Source organism: Podospora pseudoanserina, assembly GCF_035222485.1.
Source record: "Podospora pseudoanserina strain CBS 124.78 chromosome 7 map unlocalized CBS124.78p_7.2, whole genome shotgun sequence".
Taxonomy (NCBI): domain Eukaryota; kingdom Fungi; phylum Ascomycota; class Sordariomycetes; order Sordariales; family Podosporaceae; genus Podospora; species Podospora pseudoanserina.
The window spans coordinates 1,680,074-1,697,267 of record NW_026946672.1 but is presented as its reverse complement, the minus strand read 5'-3'; the positions used below and the strand labels follow the sequence as shown (position 1 = coordinate 1,697,267).

The 17,194-nt window shown below is 53.7% G+C and overlaps 6 protein-coding genes across 6 annotated transcripts; 3 read left to right on the top strand and 3 right to left on the bottom strand.

Annotated features, from left to right (window-relative positions):
* Positions 1-62: 62 nt before the first annotated feature.
* EDC3 (enhancer of mRNA decapping) lies at positions 63-2,912 on the bottom strand (the record flags this gene model as incomplete). The annotated part of the gene is made up of 2 exons (XM_062950292.1): positions 2,392-2,912; positions 63-2,332 (listed from the first exon to the last, which is right to left on the bottom strand). The coding sequence occupies exons 1-2, from the start codon at positions 2,507-2,509 to the stop codon at positions 63-65; spliced, it is 2,388 nt and encodes a 795-aa protein (XP_062796291.1). The 5' UTR covers positions 2,510-2,912.
* Positions 2,913-3,270: 358 nt separating this feature from the next.
* On the bottom strand, positions 3,271-6,563 carry PIF1 (DNA helicase). The gene is made up of 3 exons (XM_062950291.1): positions 4,677-6,563; positions 4,506-4,623; positions 3,271-4,451 (listed from the first exon to the last, which is right to left on the bottom strand). Exons 1-3 carry the CDS (start codon positions 6,382-6,384, stop codon positions 3,590-3,592), a joined length of 2,688 nt encoding a protein of 895 aa, XP_062796290.1. The 5' UTR covers positions 6,385-6,563; the 3' UTR covers positions 3,271-3,589.
* A 1,315-nt stretch (positions 6,564-7,878) lies between these two features.
* Positions 7,879-8,511, top strand: QC764_0114730 (uncharacterized protein; the record flags this gene model as incomplete). The annotated part of the gene is made up of 3 exons (XM_062941213.1): positions 7,879-7,899; positions 8,145-8,308; positions 8,472-8,511. 3 exons carry the CDS (start codon positions 7,879-7,881, stop codon positions 8,509-8,511), a joined length of 225 nt encoding a protein of 74 aa, XP_062796289.1.
* A 154-nt stretch (positions 8,512-8,665) lies between these two features.
* CNH1 (Na+/H+ antiporter) lies at positions 8,666-11,659 on the top strand (the record flags this gene model as incomplete). Its single annotated transcript, XM_062950290.1, has 2 exons — positions 8,666-10,828; positions 10,883-11,659. 2 exons carry the CDS (start codon positions 8,666-8,668, stop codon positions 11,657-11,659), a joined length of 2,940 nt encoding a protein of 979 aa, XP_062796288.1.
* A 625-nt stretch (positions 11,660-12,284) lies between these two features.
* TOM22 (mitochondrial import receptor protein) lies at positions 12,285-13,458 on the top strand (the record flags this gene model as incomplete). The annotated part of the gene is made up of 2 exons (XM_062950289.1): positions 12,285-12,372; positions 12,445-13,458. The coding sequence occupies 2 exons, from the start codon at positions 12,285-12,287 to the stop codon at positions 12,846-12,848; spliced, it is 492 nt and encodes a 163-aa protein (XP_062796287.1). The 3' UTR covers positions 12,849-13,458.
* A 48-nt stretch (positions 13,459-13,506) lies between these two features.
* Positions 13,507-17,061, bottom strand: LIG4 (DNA ligase (ATP); the record flags this gene model as incomplete). The annotated part of the gene is made up of 3 exons (XM_062950288.1): positions 16,646-17,061; positions 16,200-16,574; positions 13,507-16,150 (listed from the first exon to the last, which is right to left on the bottom strand). Exons 1-3 carry the CDS (start codon positions 16,756-16,758, stop codon positions 13,507-13,509), a joined length of 3,132 nt encoding a protein of 1,043 aa, XP_062796286.1. The 5' UTR covers positions 16,759-17,061.
* Positions 17,062-17,194: the final 133 nt, after the last annotated feature.

Sequence of the window (17,194 nt, the reverse complement as noted above, 5' to 3'; positions counted from 1 at the left end):
CACCCCCCACATTTCAAATCTCCCCTCCTCAGGATCCCCCTCGGGACCACTATTCGTCCCATTCAACCCCTATACTTCATCTCCAACACCCACCTCTCCCCAAAGTCCACCCCCTTTCTCATCTTCGTCCCCGCCTTCTTCCAAACCGCCGGCCCCAGCCCCATATCCACCAAAAACAACCTCCACTCACTGACAGCATCGTCCAACGCCAAACTCGCCTCCCCCGAGTCCGGCACCGCAGAAGCCGCAGCAATATCATCCTCCCCCTCATTGATATCAGCCGCCACCATCGCCTCCAACAACCCCTTCTTCGGCGCCCCCATCGACACCACATATCTCGGCTTGACGTAGAGCCTGTTCCCATCGACCACGCTCACCATCCCAGAGCTCGGATCAACACCAGTAGGCACATCCACCGCCAGCACAAAAGCCTCGTTCCTGTTCGCCCATTCCACCAACTCATACACCGTCGCCTGGTCCCCATTCCTCAGCTCCTCAAAGCTGATCGCCAGCCCCAACAGCGCATCCACAATCAGCATCACCGGCGCTGGGTTGGCCAGACTACCCAGACTCGTCCTCGGCGTGTCAATTGTCAGCATGGGTATGCTAATCTTCCTGATGTGCTCAAAGAACTCTCCCTTGGCAAACACCCTCCCCCCCAAGTTCTTGTACAGCCTGACCTGCTGCCTCACCTCCTCCAGCAGGTCCCTCTCCCCTCTCTCCAACCCAACCACGCAGACCAAAACATTGATTCCCTTGTTTCTGAGGTGTCTCGCCGCGGCAACAGCTCGGCTGCCGCTCTTGTTGTTTCCAGCCAACACCACCACAGTAGGAGGGGGCAAGACCCCAGTGGCAGCATCAACGATGCTCCCCTGCCTAACCTTGATCGCCGGATCAGCCAGCACCGTCCCAACAACCACCTCCGCTAACCCCCTCCCGGCATTCTCCGTCATCATCTCCTCCGTCAGCCCAATCTCATTATGAGCAATGTTCTCCAGATTCAACATCTGCAGCGCCGAGATCGTCTCGATTCGTCGGTTAGACGGCAGGACATACAACCCCTGATGCGGGGCGTGATGTGCATTAGTAGCAGCCGTAGCCGAGAGCTGTTGCTTTCTCTTGTCAGCAATGACAGACATCCCACTGCCTCCCCCGACCGCAGTCCGTGACGAAAGACGGCTGCTCGGCCTGCTCCCCTTAAGAGACGACGTGCGGTGATGATAATGGCTTACACCAGAATTGACCCTGCTAGAGCCGCCTCCAGGCTGTCCCGGCACAGCGCTCGCCTTCCGCGACTGACTCCTCCTGCTCGACGCCATCTTCCCCTCTCCCCTCCGTGACCCTTGCCTGCTGCCCATAACCGTAGCCCTATCGCTCAACTTCTCACTCCCATTCATAGCCCCATCATCCGCCTCGCTGTTCCAGAAATCATTGCTCGGCTCCTTGGGTATGAGTTTCTCCCTACTCGGCTTGAGTATCGTCGGCGTAAACGCCTTCTGGTGGTGATCCAGCACATTCTCCGAATAATGCAAATTCTTGCCCCCCGCCGTGCCCGGCTTCGGTTTCGGAATCCGGTTATGCGACACCAACCTATCCGCCTCATCCACCACATCCTCCTTCCTCATCTGCTCAAACAGGTTCCGCTTATCAAACTTGGCCAACCCGGTCTCAAAGTCGAAATCCCCCATCTCCTGCACATCCGTCACATCCTCCGAAGCCCACCCATTATTATCCGCCGTCGCCCTCCCACCCTTGGTAACCTTCTTCAACGAGTTAAAAGGCTGAAAGCTCGGCGTGCTCTGCAGCATAGGCGTCTGCCTCCACCCCTTCCCCTTCCCCGCCGTCTTCACCGCCGGCTGAGGCGACGACTCAACCTCCCCAGTAGCCTCCTGACTCAACTTGTTCACCCTCTGCTTCCTCGGCGGTCGCGTCTTCTTCCCCCTCCCCCCACCAGCAACCTGCCCATACTCCAAAACCGCATCCCCCCCCACAGCCCCATCCTCATCCGACTCCAGTCCCTGAGCCTGAGCATGAAACTGCTTCACCGTCCGTGTAGGCGTCGCATCTCTGTCCACAACAACAGGAACAACCACCTTCCCCGGCCCAGTACTTGAAACCGAAGGCCTCTTCCCCACAGCAACAATCGCAGGGTCGATAAACACGGCAGGTTCATGTCCCTGTTTGATTTTAACCGGCGGTTCTTGCTTGAAAACAGGCACGGGCACCACCGGCTGACGAGGGGCGTATTGACTCGGATCGTGACTCAAATCGAGGATTTCGCTCGCCGAGATGCTGAGCTGGGGTTTCCACTCGTTTGTCTGGAGGAACCACACTGTTGCGAATAATATCAGCAACCATCACAAGGGGGAGTAAAAGAGGGGGGAGACGTACCATTACTCAACGTCAAACTATTCCCAGCCTCCACACCGCTGACCGTCCCCCGGATCCTGACCGGCTGCGGGTTTCCCCTGAGGGTGACCAGCATCTGGAGGCCAATAAACTCGGCCATGATGGATGGGCGAGGCTTTGGGGTGGTGGATGTTTGGTTCGTGACCCTCGGGGGTGGGGTATTGTTTTCGTGAACTGGATTTTAAAGTCGTCTTTTTTTTTTTTTTTTTTTTTTTTTTTTTTTTCGGGAGGGGGAACTCGATAATTGGGCTGGTCGGTCGGTTGTTGAAGGAGAATCGTTTAGTTGGTCTGATATCCCTCTCTCTCTCCCACCGAATTTGTTTTGTGTGTGTGCAGTAGGTGAAAGTTTGTGCCCACTGTCCCGCTGTCCTGCTTGCACGGGACCTTAATTTCTTCCCCAAGTCGGTAGGTGATGGTGGTGGTGGTGGTCGTCGCAACTTTCCCCCGTTGACAGTTCGTTTTGCTTTCTTATCGATAAATTCAGATCCAGTTACAAATAATCGGCCGAGCCCAGGCCCCCTTCCGCTGTTCTGCCAAGACCTAAAAAAATGCACACACCACCTGCAAAAGAACGCGGGGCACCTTCCTCCCCCCCCCAACCTTTTAAAACCCCGCGACACGGGGACGACACACCCTCTGTCGTGCAACCGTCATACGGTCCCTGAATCGTTTTGTGAGACCAAACTGCACAACTCGGTCTCATGCAAGTTTGCCTTCCCATTCTTCCGGGTCAAAATGTTCTAGAAAGGCACAAACAAGGAACAAACAAAGCAGGCCTGGTCTTTATTCCATTAAACACCACATCTTATAGATGCCAAACAGATAAACACACACACACAATAGCTACTAATTTGTCTTCAGTGCCCTTCTCATCATTGATACTTCAGACATACAAATCTCCCTTTCATACCCATAGGAGCTTCTTATTCCCCCAGGCATCTCCCAAGTTGTCTCCGTTCCATCATCATCCATCCCTCCTTCCTAATGTTACCCCCCCCTCAAAAGCCGTCGAGCTGTGATGTCCTAACCCCCCCAATGGAAAAATACTACTCAAAATGAATACATGCCCAGACAACCTATTTATCACAATGCTTCCAAACCTCTCCCAAAAAGAAAACGCCATGCCATGCCAATCTTCGTACTCCAACCCTACCCTGACAGGCCAACCATCTTGCATAAATCACCCAAAAGAGGCCATGGCCTCTTCCTCATCCGCATCAAAATCATCATACACAGGTGCCCGCCGCTGTGTAGTAGCCGCCGGAGCAGCCGCAGGTTTTGCTGGAGCAGCAACCGCCGGCTTCTGATAGGCAAAGTCGTCCAACGTCCCCGTCTTTTTCTTCACCGCCACGTCCGCTCCATACAAACTATTATAAAAATTGATAACACGCGGATGTGCCATCACCTTGGTCTTGTTAAAGTTGAGCACCTGCAGGCCCTCCTGCGTGGTGGCACGACTGAGCGCGACATACGCCTGCCCCTTCTCGAAAATCTTGTTCAGGTCAACCTTGACACGCTCCATGGTCTGACCCTGAGCTTTGTGAATCGAAAGGGCCCATGCCAAAATCAGGGGAAGCTGCTTCCGGGATGCCTGCACCTCTCCATTGGGAAGCTCCACCTTCCATTCTTCAGGGACGCAGAGAAGAACGCGCTGTGACCCGTCCACAGCGTGGAACCTGACCACAGGGTACTTGACAGCGTTCTTGTTGTTCTCAAGCGCATTGGTAAAAGCGCGCACTCGCTTCTTGGTGTCAGACTCATCTTCAAGACCATTGTCGATACCAAACTGATCTTCGGTGGCAAATCCTTCCACGGTCCCAAGAGATCCGTTGACTAGAGTCTCGTCCATGTTCTTGATTAACATGACTTGAGCCCCCTTCTTCAGATCGAGCGTAGGAGGTGCCATCATGTTGGAAAAGAGCTTTTCCCGAACGTTTTCGGGAAGTGTACTCTGGTCGGCAGCTTGGAAAGTGTGAGGCGACCCTTTTAGAGAGTCCAGGCGGGCTTTATTGGACCGCTCTACCTCGCTTCTGGTGGGGAACCTAAACCGAGTCGTTAACAAACTGGCCAGACTTTCTACAAGAGGGGTGACAAACAGTTCGGTAACCTGGATGCCATCACTGAAGGTAAGAGGTCGCTTCAGGGCCTGGAAGTTTTTCACTGTTTTGTCGCTGATTTTCCCCAACCGCATTTCGTTGAGCATTTCGGCAAATCCTGTGACTCCGGTAAGCGTTTTATTCAAATCACTCCAGGACAGAGCCTCTTACCAGGATCCCTTTGTCGGAACACTTCGGTCAAACCAATGGTATGGTCGATTGACAGACTCCAAGTAGCAGCATCAAAAGCAAACCTGTGCTCCCGGCCACCTTCAGGCACCGGAGGCAATTGGAAGAAATCGCCCGTAATGACCAGTTGGATACCACCCCATGGACGTCCATTGTTGCGTAGAATCCTACCAATCTGAGAAAGCTTGTCGAAAAGGTCACTGTCCACCATCGAAATCTCGTCAATGATAAGCGTCTTTGTCTTGATCCATCGATTCTTGGCCTTGGGATTCCGCCTGATCTTCTTGACCAAGGTGTTGACGTCCTCTTTGCCCAAACCGATACCCGAGAAACTGTGGAGCGTGATACCGCCAATATTGCAAGCAGCCAGGCCGGTAGACGCCGTCACAGCAAGCTTTTCTGGGTCGCGGGCGTACTTCTTTCTGAGGTCGGTGATGATGGATCGCATCAAGACCGACTTTCCTGTACCGGCCGGACCAGTGAAGAACACACTCTGACCTTTTTCCACAACAAGATTCTTAACATGACGCTGCTCTTGGCTCAGTTGGATAGCGGCAGCCTTTGCGTTGGAAGACTTGCTTGCTTTCACATGTTGATCCACAGCATCGTGCACATCACTCCAGGATACGTCGTCAGTGACCGGCTTGCCACCGCCAGATCCCTTCTGCTGCGTCTTGAGCTGTTTCTTCTGAGCCTTTACAGCACTGGCGGTTGCATCCCAAAAGGAAGTGGCCTTGGGCTTTGCGTCAGGGGTCGCCTCGCTGATGCCGCGGTGATCATGGGCTTCCCTATCTTCAATGGTGATGGCCTGCTCCTTCTTCCACGCCGGCGGAAGCTCTCTCTTGGGCTTTTTGACAACCTCGGGGGCCTGCTGGGCGTGGTATGGGTACTCTCGTTTCGGTGCCGGGGCTTGCGGGGCTGGCTGGGCTCGAGCTCGAGGGGGAGCAAAATGTGAAGGAGAAGAGTCGGGCCAGGACGTCAATGTGGCCTCGCTCGTCGGGATGGGCAGGTCGGATTTCTGGGGGTTACTCTTCGGTGGAGCACGGGGGATCTCTGGCAGAGCAGAGGGGGCTTCCCAATCCAAGTCGATCTCATCGCTAAAGTCGTCCTCGTCCAAGTCCCACTCATTTGTGAAGTTCTGTGGTGGCGGGGTGTCATCCGCAATGTGGATCACTTCTACCTTGTCCGCAAAAGACCCGTTTGTTGAACAGATGGATGAGAGAGTATTGGATTTGGGGTTGGTGACAGGAGGGCGGGAGATGTTGGACGATTGGCTGTTCAAAGGGTTCGTGGTACTCGAGAACTGGGATGGACGGTGTGCTGGTGGTGGTTGCTGGCTGGCTCTGAGGAACATCTCATCGACCTTAGCAATCGACGTCGAGACTGGATTCGGACTACTCGAGGGGAATAGCTGCTTCTTGAGACTAGCATTACGAGACGAGTTCTGCGACTGCTGGTTCGCAGCGGCGGCGGTGGCCCTCTCAAACATTCCCATTGTGGCGGTTGTCGTCGGCGTCGACTTTGTTGCTGTTGATACAGGCGTGGCTTGCGGAGGGCGAGGTTGTTGAGGGGTCAGCCGAGCCGAGTGCACATAGGCCCTAAACTTCGGGACACAACGTGTGGACAATACGGGATTCCTCTCGAGGGTTGGAAGTGCTCGATGGAGGAGATGACTGGTAAGACCAGGCATATACAGAGCGAAGCCACTCAGGGCAAAGTCGTGTCTGAAAATCCAGGTTCAAAATGTCTGGGGCTGCTCCATTTGGGCTTGGTATTGGATGGAAGGCACGCGGATCAGCCTTTCTTTCCAGAGCGCGTCTCACTTTGGCGCTTCGCGTCTTGGAAAAGCGCCAACTTGCAAACGCGGGGGGCTGCTCGTGCGCACGAGATCAGGGCCCACCCCACTTACCCAGGGGAACAATCTTGTGTTTGTGCAACAACAACCAACTTGTGCACTATAACCCTAACCCTTATTTCAACGGTAACCCTCGTCTTCTCAAATTGGAGTCCGAGTACACAAAGCCCAGTGTTCGTATTCTTCAAGTCCAAAGATACCAGCCTCAATGCTCCACCCTTATCATTCAGCTCCATCAGCCCCAAATCACCATTCCCCATCGGTAATACGACATTCAGACCCCAACAATGGTGATAGCAAACTGAGTCAAACATGCTCTACTAGACTAGAAGCCACATGTTTCTTTTCACCCCTGGATTTCTCTTTACACCCATCACGGCAAGACATTCACCAATGGAAGCAATGGCTCAAGAACCGTACAGACAAATTTTTGGGAACAGTGAGTGAGGGGTTTGAAGTCTGAGAACGTCGGGATAATAAGATGTGGTCTGTGCATGCACCTTCATCCACATCATGGGTTGTGGTTGGACAATTGGATTTTCTCCGCACCAGCCATGACCTTGTGACCTGCTTCCAGAATTCAACTACAACCAGTGCCGACACCGCCATTTCCGCATTTACATGCAAACCGTCTCGAAAGGCGTTCTTCTCGTGATCTTTTGCTCTGTGGTTGTTGATCAGTTCTTTGTTCTTGGCAGGCAGGGAAGAGCCAAGCATGCTCAGCATTGGCAAAAGAGCTTGCCCGTGGACAAGCAAAAGCTAAGACCACTCAAGCCTTTTCTTCTGAAAGATGGTTCGTTGAGCGAGGGCTGGGCATCCCTGGGCACAACTTGGCGGAAAGGGTTCCACGACGACGACGACAGAAATGCCCAGCCGTCACCGGAATTCTGCAGCTTCGGCTGCTGCTGGATGCGAATGACTTTGCCCAAATCCTGAGACATCTCACCAACCTGCTGGAATTGGAGCCCGACGCTTGGGATGCAGGTGTTTCTGTAATTGGCAATTTTCGAAATCGTCTTCCGCCTGCGGCGCCGCGGACGGAGGTCACACAGCAGTCAACGGCGGGTTATCGAGGGGGATTGAGACACTTGGTTGGTATGGGTAGGGCTGTGAGTAAGCCACTTGTGAGTTTGAATGCGCCCGAGCGAAATCTCGGATGAGAAGCAATCGACATCTGGTCCGTTGTCACACTCCGGGCTTACACCAGATCAAACTCGCTGAAGGGCATCGGGGATTCCGCTCTCTCTTTATTTATGTCCAAAACTTAGGCTCTTTTGGTGACTGTTCAATGCTTCTATGACGCAGATGCCGCAGCTTGTGATAGCTGGGATGGACGGCATCATACACAGGGTAGCTTTTTGTAGCCGATTTCCCGAAGTGTGGTTGATTTGTTGGAACCTTGGGGGCCCACCAAAAAAGAACAAACCGCCACATCCATAACCACAACCCGGCACTAGTAAGCTGCGTGGCAACGATCCTGGTAGGCTATCCCCAAGATTTGAGCAAGTGTCTTCTGGGTTGGATAGACTATAAAGCTAAGCCATGGGTGCTGTTCGATCTCTTCAGTTCATAAATACTTTTACCGATACCCCAAGGCGTATTGGATCGCTCTCTCAACGTTTGGTCGCCGTTTTCGACTTGATTACGCTCCTTCCAAACCTTCGATCCCTCGTCGGCCGGACCTGGACCCTCTTTCCCAGCTTCCGAGCGTGGCTATTGACTTTGACCGTGCCGCCAAGGCAACGAGGAAAGAGGAAAAGTTTTTTTTTGTTTTCTTTTTTACACCTTCTTCTGTCATCCTACTACAGGACGCCCCAGACGCGCCGGACAAGCCATCGACTCGCAAGGTTACTCGCTCTTTTGACCTAGCTCATATTTTGGCCTGTGCTTGGACGAGTCAAGTCCAACCGCCTCAGTCCTAGAAACGACGAGCAACAACTGCGTCTGTTCGGCAGCTCGTGACTTATGAACCGCTGAGGTCATTGAGTTCACCTCGCTCTATACAACAAATTCATCAACAACACTGCTATACAGTGGAGGTTTACATCTTCATCGCCTCCGACATCACGAATTCCCGGTCGACTTTTAGCCGGTCGTCGGCTACCCGCCATTCAAGATGGTCTGGGATCACCTCTCGGTCACAGGTCCACACCTGATTTACCTCATTCTGGGAGGCTTCACCACCATTTTCATGCTATGCTCCTCCGTCATCAAGGAGCGCATGTACATTGGCGAGGCCACAGTTGCTACGCTATGCGGCATCATCTTTGGGCCTCACGTCGCCAATGTCATAAATCCTACGAAAGACTGGGATAGCGTCGATATCATCACCATCGAGTTTTCTCGAATCGTTCTGGTAGTGCAATGTTTCGCTGTGGGCGTCGAGTTGCCCAAGTTCTACATGGAAAAACACTGGAAATCCGTCACCCTACTGCTTATCCCAGTCATGCTCTTCGGCTGGCTCATCACGAGTGTGTTTATCATGTGGTTGGTTCCACCATTGAATTGGATCGAAAGCCTGGTGGTGGCCGCCTGTGTCACGGCTACTGATCCAGTTCTAGCCTCGTCTGTTGTCGGCAAGGGCAAGTTCGCCAAGAGGGTGCCGAAGCATTTGAGAGATCTCCTCTCGGCAGAGTCTGGCTGCAACGACGGCATGGCTTTCCCATTTGTCTACCTGGCATTATACCTGATTCACGACAAGCTGAACGCCAAGGTGGCTCTCAAGCACTGGTTCTTGTACACCGTCTTGTATGAGTGCATCTTTGGTGCGATTTACGGTTTCATCATCGGATATATGGCCCGTCACGGCATCAAGTACGCAGAAAAGCACGATCTGATCGACAGGGAGAGCTTCTTGGTATTTTACTTCGTTTTGGCGCTGTTCGCTGCTGGCTCTGGCAGTATCCTGGGTCTCGACGATTTGCTGGTTGGCTTTGCAGCAGGTGTGGGCTTCTCAAACGATGGTTGGTTTACGCAAAAGACCGAGGACTCTCACGTCTCCAACGTTATCGATTTGCTGATCAACTTGACCTACTTCATCTACTTCGGAACCATCATTCCCTGGGAAGATTTCAATGATCACGCCATTGGACTCTACGCCTGGAGGCTGGTAGTGCTCGCCGTATTCGTCATTCTGTTCCGACGAATCCCTATCATGATGGCTCTCAAACCTATCATTCCCGACCTCAAAACGTGGCGTGAAGCGCTTTTTGCAGGCCACTTTGGCCCCATTGGCGTGGGTGCTGTTTTTGTGGCCATGCTGGCTCGGGCAGAGCTTGAATCGGAAAGTCCAGTCCCGTTAACCAAGCTTCCCGATCCTGGATCGCCTCATTACGATTTGATCAGAGTTGTCTGGCCCATTGTTGCATTCCTTGTTGTTGCCTCCATCATTGTGCACGGCTCTTCGATTGCCGTGTTTACTCTGGGCAAGCATATCAACACGCTCAGCATCACCATGTCTTACACACAGGCCAACGAGGATGGGCCTACCTGGATGTCGCGGTTACCTCGCATCACATCAACGTCACGCTCTCAAGCCAGAACTATGTCTGATACAGATGGCGAAGAGCTCAAGATGCCGGATTATCCTCCAGGAACGTTGCCACCTATCGGCTATCCAAATAACTTCTTGCGTCGTGTACGGGAAGACGAAAACAACGAGAAGCAGAGCGGCAGTCGTCAGAACAGTAGACCGTCGTCCAGGTCTGCGAAACGGAGGAAAAAGATGTGGGATGATGGAATTGGCCCAGGAGGACCTATCAGTCAATCAGCCATCTTCCCTCAACGCCGCACCCCGAGTGAAGGACAAACACCCCTCCCGCCCGTAGCCCAAAGCCCTGCCCAACCTCATGACGCACAACAGGACTCTATGCAGATCACGCCCGTGGACGAGCGTGCGGCGAGATCCCCCACCCCGCATGAACGACATCATCAGGCTTCTGGCGACTCTACCCGTGCTGGCTCGCCTAACATGGGCACTCCCGGAGACGAGCACCGCAATCCTATCGAAGTGTACAACGAAGGTGACAATATCATCATTGAGAACGCCGACGGCGACGTCCTGGCGGTGCATCCATCGCAGAGCGGTAACAACGTTGCGGAACATGCGAAGGACCTGAAGTCGAAGTTGGAATCCGAGGCCGGACCTTCGGGATGGAGCTACAATGCCCTGAAGCACCGGGTGGCCAACTGGCGAGAGGAAGAACTCGCCAAGAGAAAGGAGAAGGAAAAAACAGCTCGGAAGGGCGAGCCGGCCCGTGCTTTCCAATATGGTACAACTGTAAGTTTACCTGCGTGATCTGACATCAAGACCAAGAGTTAACACCACTGGCAGATTATTGTTGAAAACGAAGACGGCGAGGTCGTCAAGAAGTACGACCTATCCACGCCAAAGTCTCAAGGCGATCAAGGCAAGGCAGGCCCTTCGGGAGAAGGAATACAGGGTCACTCACAGAGGCCCAATCTCAGCAGGTGGGCTAGTGCTGCGTTTGGACGATCGCAGGCTGGCGAGGCATCTGCGAAGAAGAAGACTCCGGAAGAAGAGGAAGATGAAAAGGACGACAAGCATATCCGGTTCACTGTTGGTGGAGTCGGTCGCCGCATGACGAAGGAGGATTTCCTCGTGGAGATGCAGAAGCTGGACAAGAACACACGCCGCGATGTTGTTGACAAGTCGTCGGCGTCGCAGGAACTCAAGACAGTTGCTAAGCGCGATACCCAGCCACAGATCAAGGTCTCGGCTCCGGGTCAGCCAGGGGCGAGCAGGAAGAACTCGGCGTCTCCTGCGGCCGGGGCCAGCTCAAAGCCGCAGGCGACTTCCCCTGGGCCAGAGCGGTCGAGCGGATCTAGCGATGGATCAAGACCATCGAGCAAGGAAGCTTCCGAGACGGAGGTGGAAAAGAAGAGGAGATTGGAAGCTTTGCGTGGTGTTCCTAGCGGCAGTCGGGCGGGTGAGGAGGTGGCTGAGACGGCAGCGGAGCGGAGGAGACGAGAGGCGGCTCTGGGAATGTCTCGTGAACCGGAGGAGAGCGACAGCGAGGATGATGATACCCCTAGAGTGCCTCCACCGAAGCCTCGCATCCGGTTCGCAGAAGGGACTGTGAACCGGTAGAGTGAATGGATAGGCTTCAGTAGCGTTTTGGCTTTTTTGTTTTGTTTTTGGCAATACCTATACTTTTTTTGACGAAGTATTTATGGGAGATTGGGAGGGGAGGGCAAGGGGATAATCAGACAGCGGAGGTGATAAGTAGGGGTGGTACATAATGGTTGATAATAGTGTAATTGATACCTTATGAGTTTAGGACGTTGTGAACGAACAAATGATGACAGGAAGGCAATCAATATCAAGCCTTTAAAGAGAATCCAGATTTTCCCTCGAAGAACAAAACCGTTGCTGAGCTTCACCAAAGAAAACACAACACCCAATTGGCCGCTACCCCACATTTTCTTTGCCCAGTCCGAAATAGGCTTAGCCCATCAACTTTTCAAGCAGAGCAAGTCCGTCATATCCTTGGTGCTTTTTTCGTGCGAAAAAGAAGGTCGGCAGAGAAAGCTTTTGGTCCCGCTTCTGCCGCCCGCCTTGAATTTATTTGTTGTATTCCATCATCAACCACCACCACAGCAACAAGCAACCAATCGACGGCTCTTTTGCGCAACCTTTCTTTGCGCAAACCTATAAATCGAAACACTTCTCTCTCTTTCCTACAAGGAAGGCATATAGACCACATAAAGCCAAAATGGTCCAACTCACAGAAGTAGAGGACGAGCACTTCCAGCACGCCCAGGTCGGGCCTGATGAGGACGAGGAGGATTTCACTGATACTGGTTTGTTCTTCCCCTTTCCCACTCCGCTTCCGCCCTCCCACGTGCCCTCGCTGACGCTTCGTCGTCGTCCAGACTCCGAAATCTCAACCGACTCCCACTACGACCCCACAGCCGAGACCCTCGCCGAGCGTCTCGCCGCCCTGAAAGACATCATCCCCCCGACCACCCGCTCCTGGGTGCACGCCAAATACGAGGCTACCACCTCGACCATCAAATCTGTCGTGACCTTTGCGGGGAGGTCTGCCTGGGCGCTGAGCGTGAGCGCGATACTGGTCGGTGTCCCCTGGGCTCTGGCGTACGGCGAGGACCAGCAGTTTGCGGCTATGGAGGCGGAGCAGAGGATGAGGGAGCTGGGCGGGGAGATTATGACTGCTCCTGGGCAGGAGGGCGGGAATAAGGATCCTATGCTGGGGGATGTTGCGGCTGCGGTTGGGGGTGGTGCTGGGGGGGTGCAGCAGGTTAAGGCTGCTCTTTGAGGGGTTTGGTGGGAGGGAGATGGATGAGAGATGACGACGATCAAAAATGGGAGAGGGGGGACGGGGCAAGAGGGGAGGTCGGGGGTGAGGGGGGAGGTATATGGGGTGGCTACATTTGGCCAGGCATCGCAAGATGCCCGTCTGTGACTGTCATCCGGCAGTACAGAAGGACAGGCTGTCGTGGTTTGATGACAATTTTCTCAACAACACACTCCCGCCGAGATGATTACTCCCACCGCCCTGGCCAGCCCCCCTTATGCTTCACCCGATTACATGTACATTATTCAAACTTCAAAAACCCCACCACACACACACACCTATCTGTATCTGTAATTTACTGCCGCGTGTTTTGATAGAGGCTTTTCTTGTTCCGAGCTTGAGAATGAGACGGGTCGAGTGATTATGGCAGAGCGATGTTTGATGATCAAATTGGGCATTTGGATATAGCATGAAGGATGAAGGAAGGGGGTGTTGCTGGCTGAGCTAATACTATATGATGCGGATGATGTGGCTTATGTCTGGGTTTCTCATTGTTCAGCTTATACGAAAAAATCAAGCTGTGAAATAGCATTAGATTAAAAGGTCTAATACTAGTTTTGCAAGAACACCATGACAAACACAAGCCCCCACCGAGGCTCCTAGAGGATCAGCTCCCATCTCAAGGGGCATATCCCTCTTCATCAACCAACGTCCCCTCCGTCACACAATCCTCTACCCACCTCCCCGTCACAATCCTCGGCACATGCCTCCTCGAACTAACCTCATACCTCACGCTCGCTGCCAACTCCTTCCTCTCTTTCTCCCCATCCCCGACCACCACCACATGCGTGATCTCCTTATCATCCAGACCCCCCACCACAGTCCCGTTCCCAAACTTGATCTCATTTTGCAGCTTCACCGCCTTCAACTCCGTACTCGAGGGCCCCCTCTTCTCCTCCTCCTCCTCCTTTGCCGCAACAGGGAAGTAAACCCTACACCGTCTAAACAAGAAACTCTTCAACCCCTCCAAACCCCTCCCTCGCTCCTCCAGCTGATCCAAAAAGTGCTCAGCATCAAATTCCCCCGTCCTCTCATCATGAAACGCATCCTCCTCCTCTTTAACATCCCCTTTGGTGCGCATGTCGTCAATGATATCCCTCAGCTCATCAGGGGTAACATCCCTGACATACGAATCCCCATACTGATCCGTATTCTCCGCCGCCAACTTCACCATCTCCTCCGTGGCATGAAACAAGTGCCCCTCCTCAAACGGGAGGAGATAGCCTTCTCCATTATTCTGTGCAAGGCAGTCAAAGACCCATTTGGGCTTGACAATATCCGCGTCACCGGCCCGTTTCAGCGACGCCACCCGGACGACGTTCTTCTCCGCGAGGAGGATCATGTTCCCGCCCTTGTCGACTTGCTGATGAATCCTCCCTCCATGCTCCTTGATCAACTTTTCCAGATCAGGCTTGGACATCTTGCGGGGTTTGACTGCCTCGGACAATACACAAAAGTCCAGTCCCTGGAACAGTTGGTTGTCAGACTTCCTTCTAGCCTGAGGGGGGGGAAACGCAACCTGGCTCATCGGCTCGGCCTTGATATTATCCCCCCCCTCGACGAACTCAACCGGCGCAGCATTCGGATCCGTCCCCGCGATGACCAACTCCTTCTTCAACCTCTTTGCTGGCTTGCGCTTTCTGCTCTCAATCTCCATCGCCTTTCGCTCCTTCTCTTCTTCCTTGACTTTGTCTTTGAGAAGAACAAAATCGCTCGCGTCCATGCCCTCGTCCCACGATTTGTCCAGTCTCAGCTTACGGAACCGAGGGAAGCGTAGAGTCCAGCCCATGGCGAACTGGTCGGAGGGACCGATGGAGGCTGCCTTGATGGAGATGACAACCGACTCACTAGGTCGGATCCATACATCTGGTTTTTCGTATTGCATTTTCCCTCCCGCGAGCTCGATGTAGTCCGTGGGCGGGTTGCTCGCTTGCCAGTCTTGCCATTTGCCCTCAGTGTGGTGTCTGATCTCGGCGTAGTCTTCTGCTTTGAGGCCACCGCCTACTTTGCAAAAGCTCAAACACTTCTCTCTGGTGAGTGCAGCGCCGGACCTGACGTGGTTCTCGCTGACGCGAACGCCGCAGAGGAAGCTGGAGAGGATGCCTCCGCGACGGCCGGAGCCGAAGTAGCCGCCGATGATGACGCAGTCGAGGGACTCGCCATACTCGGACATGTACTCGGGTTTGACTTTGATCCAGTCGTTGTTGCGGCTGTTGAGCTGGTAGCGAGAGCGCGGGTTCTTGAGGATGAGACCTTCCGAGGCTTCGGCGACGACTCTGCGGAGGAAGGGCTCGATGGCGTCTGGTGTTGTGGCTGATTCGTAGGGGTGAATCTCGAGACGGCGATGCTCACCCCTGACGGCTACCTCTAGGGCAGCGTGGCGGTCCCGGAGGGTGTAGTCCGCCAGAGGCTTCTTGTTCAGAAGAAGAATATCAAAGACCCGATACAGAGGTCGAGGCCCGTTCTGAAACGGATTCTTCTGCTGATCCAGCGCCGCCGTCTTGAGCGTGCCAAACGGCACAATCTTGTCGATTTCCGGATCCCACGTAATCATCTCTCCATCCAAAATCAACTCCCTCACCCCGTCATGAAACGCATTCTTCAAATGCCTCGTCAACGCCGAGTTATCATCCTCCAACCCCTCCCCATACAAATACGTGTAATCCTTCGCTTTCCTGGACCAAAACGCAAACCTAAACCCCCCGGGCACCGTCTCATCCTCCTTCATATGCATCTGCATCCTCTCCCCATCCAGCTTTTCCTCAATCCAAAACTCCTTCTCCTCCTCGGTAACCCCCAGATTCTGCACCAGCTTCCCAAACCCTGTCGTCATCTGAAACTGCGCCAGTTGCGGCTGAAAACACTGCATCAAGCTCACCCCGGTTTCCTTCTGCTCCAGCCTCGTCTCCGGATCCCACAACTCCCAGCAAACCCTCCTCAAACTACTCGAAACGCTAAACAACGCCTCCGCATCCGGATGCCATAGCCCCAAAAACGTCCTCTCCGTCGCGCCCACCCTCATATCCTTCAGTATAATCCTCACCAGCCACATCACCTCCTCCGCACAGCAATTCCTGTAAATCTCCTCAAAAATCGGCAGCTGCTCCCCCTCCCCACTAGCCCCAGCCAACCGATCCAACAAAACATTAACCTCCCCAATCGTCCACCCCCCCGGCGTCCCCCTCATAGCCCTCTTCCCAACAACCTCCAGCACCCGTCCCGCAAAATCCCCCGCCGTTCCTGTCTGCCCCTTCCCCAAACCTCTGATTCCCCCCCACCACCCCCGGAAGCTTCCAATGAAGCAAAGAATACCCATCCTCGCTATCCCTCCCAATCTTCATCACCCTCACCAGCATCTTCCCAATCCCGCTCTCCTTCAACCCGTACACCCCCCTGTCCCGATCCTTGTCAGGCAGGATCAGCCTCATGGCAGGGTAGAAGTCATCACCCACCTCCTTCCTCCACCGGCTCATGAACCGCTCGATGATGTGCCTTCTCTGCTCGTGGTAGTTCACCCCGCCCGTCTTCTTCGCCTTTCCAAATCTTGTTTTCCCCAGGACAGCAGCAGCTGCTGCACCAGCAGTAGCAGACGACCCGGGCTTGCAGTCCATAAGCGGGTTAAACAACGACTTGTACAGCTCCGCAAACGGCAGCGTCTTGTGCGCGTTTTTCGGGCGGTGGGGGAAACTTCTCTTAACACATTAGCAAAAAAAAAAAAAAAAACATAGTTGATGTGTTAGAAAGGGGAACGAACGTACTGCTGATCGACTTCCTCCAAGCTCATCCCACCCCTCCCATACTGCGCGTCGTCCTCCTCGACAGCCTCCGCGTCGGGACCCTGCCGGTGATCTCGTCTTCTCTGCGACGCCATCTCTTGCAAACTTTTCTTCCGGTGTTTCTCTTGTCGATGAAGATAAAATAAAGTGTCGATGGGCAAGATTGACCAGAAAGGGAAAAAGCGCGGTCGGTGTTAGTTGGCTGGCGCGAGCTTCACCTCCCTCCCTTGAGCCACTCCAAGTTCGGAATTGAAAGTCAAGTGCGAACTTCTTTGGATGTTGAAAGACGTCAAAAACAACTCTAGATCGGAATTTCAAAGCTCTCATCATCCACTGATGCTTGATGAAAGAATCGCGAATTCAACCTCACCGGCCCCTCCCTGATCACGTATACACCTTTGTTAGGAGACCCGGTCGTTGCCTGGGTCCTCCCCGAGCTAGCAACAGGCAGCAGCGCACCTATAACCCTAACCCCAAGTATCATCGACAGCATAGCTCTCAGACGTCATCATTTCCAACAGATCACAACTT

Coding starts and splice junctions, on each gene's coding strand:
- PIF1 (XM_062950291.1), bottom strand. CDS start 6,384: ATGCCTGGTCTTACCAGTCATCTCCTCCATCGAGCACTTCCAACCCTC. Junction 4,624..4,676: donor GTTCCGACAAAGGGATCCTG/GTAAGAGGCTCT, acceptor CCGGAGTCACAG/GATTTGCCGAAATGCTCAAC. Junction 4,452..4,505: donor GGCATCCAGGTTACCGAACT/GTTTGTCACCCC, acceptor GACTCGGTTTAG/GTTCCCCACCAGAAGCGAGG.